A 5999-nucleotide genomic window follows, 5' to 3' on the forward strand; every position below is an offset into this window, starting at 1 on the left:
TGTGTCTATATATTTAAAATATTGTATAAAAAAGTATTTTGAATTAATATTATAAATGACGCCACTATATAATATATGATATGTATAAATAGTGCATTATAACTAGTTTTAGTAATTTTATTATGTATGTTTTTACTGCTAAAATATATAGATATTTTTTTCTTACATAGTGTATTTATTTCCATGTACCACTTATCAGATAATATATATATATGATTACACTTTTTTTGTATATATTTTATAAGACATTAAGCAAAATTTTGTTCTACACCGTAACGATTGTTCTCTATTTATTCATTTCATCAATGAGAATTAGATCGTATTCAATTATTTGTNNATTTATTCATTCTTAATTATTCTGATATGTATTTATGAAATAACTGAATTAAATAAATATTATCTAAAAAATCTGAAAAAATTATCAAGGTACATAAATATACAATAGAAAATACTTACTAATATATCTATAATAATATTAGAAAGTATGAATTAAAAGAATATTTATCTTGTTCATAATAAAAGTAGCAAATTATAGTAATTAATGTGTAAAAAAAAAAATGCAATTACTACTGGAACAAAAATATAATCTTATCAAATGGAATTCAAAATATTGTGGATTTTATTTTATATTATATTTAGTATAATATCTTGGTAGATTTTTTTTTATATATTCTAGTTTAACATGAAATATGTTTTTCCTACTATTATGACATGTATTTTAACGATACATGTATATGCATATAAAATTTTAGAAAATTTTAATTTAATATTTTTAGTTCGTTTGAAAAATATTTTCTTAAAGAATGAGTTATAGATACAAAATTTATACATATATTTATTACATTTTTGTTATTAGAATATATGGTATAGATATATATTTATGATTTAACCGAATTACAAAAATCTTTAATGTCATTTTTGTTAAATATAAAAGTATTTCAATTAATTATTCTAAGAATGTCTTTATATAGATATTAATACACATAAGTAAGACTAGTTACAAGAAGTGGATTAGAATGGTTCATGAATTTTAAATGTGATAAATAATAAGCTATTTTTCACATAATTTTATATTGTCGTTTTCAATGTATTTATATGATGAATTTCATTTTCCAATACCTGAATTTATATATGACACAGAATATGAAGTTTTCAGTAATTAGCGTATCACAGTGAAAATTATTATGTAAACATAAATATTTCATTCACAAAAGATTTCGTTTTAATATATTCTTTAAGAATATAATTTTAGCTAAATATAGTAAATGGTTTATGTATTTTTTCTACAGTTATATATTAGATGATAACATGCCTTTTATTATTTCCTTTTCATGAACACGTTTATAGATTGTTTGGGTAACATTGTGTGTGTAAGAGTTGTAACGTAAAATATGCAAACAATAATTATTAAATGTTAAATTGGATTCAATGTATCATATACTTTATGTCTACAACATTTACTTCTTATGGGTATATCTTATATTTACTATGACATGGCCTCGAAAAACCTTATTATTTTCATTTCACTACTGTATTCATTTTTCGTTACCACTATTTCATGTTCATTTGTTTAAGATGAATTTTGTGTGAAGTGATGAAGCAAATTATTTTTCTTAATATAGATCATTATTTGGTGAAGAAATAAGTGTCATGATAATTTGATTTGTTTCTATTTCTGATATTTTATCAATAATCCTTCGTACGAGCTTTCATATATTTCTTTTTTAATTTTACTTTAATTTTATCTATATCAATAGTGATTATACTCACAATATTTATCCATTTACTTTTCTAATGGAAATATCATGAAACTTTCATATATTACATCTAAAAATAGCCTCATTATTAACACATATAAAAATGGTTTTATTATATTGGACGTTGAGCATAAAATTATGAGGTTTGTCTCATACATAGAGAACCTTAAAAATCTATGTCTTATTTCACTATGTTTTTCATGTAATGGAAGACGTTGAAAAATAATTTATATTTTAATGTATATATCTTGAATATACCTTTAGGAAGTAAAATAATATACAATATAATACATGTGTATATATAAAATTTTATATGCTTAATTTTTATATGAAAATGATAAAAGTTTAATCTAAATACTTCATTTTTATGTATATACTATTCAATTTATATTCAAAAAAATTAATTGGTATTAATATGATGCACATTTTTTTAATAAATTTTTAGTATTAAATATTATTATTTACCGAAAAAAAAAAATTGAATAAATGTTATTCTCTTTATGAAAATTCTATATTAAGTAAATATTGTGCGTATGAAAATTTCAGCATCCATAATTATTAAAAGAATACTGAATTTCTAGGTTAATAATTTACGTAATTTATAAAAAATATTTTTAATTTATATTGAAGCATATATAATATTTACATTTTACTATAAAAAATAATAAAAAAATTGATAAATAAGCAGAAATAAAACATACTAAATAATAATATATTAAAAAAATAATAATATTCATAATATTATAAAATGAACATTCTATATCTATTTTTTTATAATTATTATAATATAAAAATTATAAAATGTACATTTTAAGATAATATATTTAATAATAAAATAAATATTAAGAGATAAAATTATGATATGCATAATATATAACGCTTAGATCATTTATATTTAATAGGAAAATCATAGAATATAATGAATGAATGAGATATAAATAAAATCTAATTAGAGATATTAAATAGCTATATAATTAAACATAACAATAAAAATAATTAAAATCATAATAAAGTTACATAAGTCATTACATAAAATCTTGTACCGTATATAATAATGCAGAATATATAAAGAATGATCACAATTTAGAAACTAAAAAAATAATCTTAAATCATAAAAAATAAATATAAAAACGATATTTAAAACAATGAAATTTAAACATAAACCCTGGATTCTATAAATATAAATTCATTATCTAGTATGTATATTATGGATTGCACTAAATGTTTCACTTATTTCTGTTTTCAATTTTTATACGATAATAATTTAAAATTATAGGAAAGGTAAATTTACATTATATAATTCTTTTAGTATTAATTATTTTTCCTTAAATATCACATATATCACACTTTTATAATACAAATTTAGTAAATCAATCCTTATATGATGCATGTAGTTCTTTATTTTATTCATTGATGTATAAATTTATAAGTAAAATAGATAGTTACACTGTTCCTGTGTTACATTTGTCCTCATTCCTCAAATATTCTTATCATAATTTTTAAGGTATGAAATGTATGAAATATTGTATAGACTGTTATCTATATTAGATAACAATGATTCTTTACTCTTTTTACTGGCTTTTATTTCTAAAAATTCCTTCATTTTTGCTTTAACCCGTTCCCTTGTGCTAAGAGGAGTTATCTAATAGAATAATTCAGCCATAATAAATATATGATCTATATTTATTGTATAGGAATTAGTTTTTTATTGAAATAAATTACAACATTTCTTTTACTATAAATGTTTTATTATAATAATAGTACATTACTTTGTATGATACAAAATTAACCATAATAATACCAAAAATAATAAAACCTACTATTAAAAATGTTTTAACTATATGTATTCTGTGAGCAGATCATAATTCTGAGTAAATAGTGTATTATGCATTAATATTCATTTGAAAAACTCCTACCTGGTGATTTTGCATGCACAACTGAGGTGACTTCTTTAGTAAGGTTCCGCGATTTATCAACAAAAGGATCTGAAGCAACAGTTCTTGAATTTTCTAAAACTGAAGAATTTATATAACGTAATAAATAAATCAACCATACTATAGAGTTTTATTTATTTAAATATTAGTAATAATTAATTTTTTACCATTAACACAATTATGTGATTCCTGAAAAATTTTACTCCAATATCCTTCTTGTTCTTTTACTTTAATATTTTCTAAATCATGATTTACATAAATATTATCTCGTAGTTTTGTTATCAAACAATTTACATGAGTTGAATAGACATTTTTTCTTCTTTTGCAATAACATGTATCACAATAATATTTTATCCAAGCACCTTCTACATTAAAATTTATAATACTACTTATAATATCTTTACTTATCTTTAATGCATTAACTATTTCAGTCATAAAATTTAAGTAATAATTCAAAGCATTACAATAATTAATTTTCTCATTATCTAACATATGTTCTTTTATTAACTTGTTATATTCAACAATGACATCTGGATTCATTTTATTTAAAAAGATTTCAACATCAACGTGATCTATAGAAGTGTTTTTTATTATAGATTCTACCATACTTATATCAACTTTTTTAAACAATATCTTTGTAAATTCAATTGGGGGGAATTTTTCACTCAGAAAAGTCTGTTTATTAAAGTAAAATTTATATTGCTATATATATAAATTTAATTATATGACTGATGATAGTAATTATAAAATTTTAAAATATATTACTTTCTATAACGTACTTCATCTGCCATATTTAATTATTTTTATAGTGATTAAATCATAAGAATCAATATATTATAATATTATTACACTAGCATTTTATATAAAATTGCACACTACATGAGAAAAATTCAAATTGGTTATATTAGAAAAATTAGTTCATTATATATATGAGTACAAATAATAATTAATTTTATACTATTATTATTATTATGACTTATATTGGAAGTATTTTTTATCTTATGTTACTTAAGAGAAATTTATTTACTGATTAACAATATTCATTTTATGAAACATAATGAAAAAAAACACATTTTTCATAAAATAATTTATTTTATTCAATTCTAAATGAGACAGGTTTTACGAATAATTTTGCATATATATCAATATAAAAAATATAAATACATATATTGTAAACATAGATAGAAGATATTCACGTTTTTATAAGCATTCGGAAAACTTAAATGTTTTTGTAGTGTATAATTATCAAAAATTTTTAATGTTATATATATAACACATTTATATATTAAATTTCAATTAATTATTAATATTAATTTGTTATTATTTCATGTAAAAATATTAATATATGCTGAATAAAATGTTTTTCTGGAATTAAATAATGCAGTAAATATGTTCTTGAAGAAAAAATATTTAGGGATTTAATTCAGGCATTATAGATGAATATTGAGTTTCCTTTGTTTACTTTTATATAATTTTGTTTTACATGATTTACATTTGTATTTTCCCGTTCTCTCTTTTATTATCTATTCAATATACATTTACAATTTATATTTCTCGGGTTATAATTATTAATTTTATTGCCTACAAAAATTAGGTGTTCTATTTATGAATGTGATATATTAATTATATTAGAGTTATTGTATTTCCGAGTTTATTAAATTAATACACTCTTATATATAAAAAGATAAATGTTAACTATAATAACATGTATTAATCCTATTTATTAAATATTTATTAGTTCTATAACTAATGCGAAATTATTATATTAATCCATGTATATGTGAATAGTCTTTTATTATAAAATGTATTTTTATATTTTATTCTATATTTTTATATATTATTCTAATATTTATAACATAAAAATTATGTTTTCTTCTATAAAAGTTATTTAAAAGATATTAATTAATAAAATAGATATATAGAACAAATGTAAATACAATGATTTTAAATCTATTATTTATTATATTAATATAATATTTATCTTATTTTTTATAAACTATATAGTTTTATAACTATCTGTTTAAAGTATACATAAATCGCTATTAATTTAGTTTATGATGGTTATATTTATTTTTATGTAGATGTATTTTTTTAGGATTTACAATGTACATATATATATATCTATTTTAATAATTATTAAGTTTATATTAATTTAAATGATATGTTATTAATGCTTTCAAATGAATTGAGACACAGATATACATAATAAAACTGTAAAATCTTTAACATACATATTTGTAAAATAATATCATAGAATACTTAGATTCACCAAAAAATACATTTAAATATATATATTGCAAAAATAAAA

At 18.9% G+C, this 5999-nt stretch overlaps 1 protein-coding gene across 1 annotated transcript; it reads right to left on the reverse strand.

The window, feature by feature from the left end:
• Window positions 1–3640: 3640 nt before the first annotated feature.
• On the reverse strand, window positions 3641–4482 carry PGO_004615 (variable surface protein; the record flags this gene model as incomplete). The annotated part of the gene is made up of 3 exons (XM_028691511.1): window positions 3641–3766; window positions 3866–4393; window positions 4471–4482. 3 exons carry the CDS (start codon window positions 4480–4482, stop codon window positions 3641–3643), a joined length of 666 nt encoding a protein of 221 aa, XP_028547312.1.
• Between the last annotated feature and the right edge of the window lie 1517 nt (window positions 4483–5999).

This window comes from Plasmodium gonderi (genome assembly GCF_002157705.1).
Source record: "Plasmodium gonderi DNA, contig: Pgo-contig_1083, whole genome shotgun sequence".
NCBI classification, from domain to species: Eukaryota; Apicomplexa; class Aconoidasida; order Haemosporida; family Plasmodiidae; genus Plasmodium; species Plasmodium gonderi.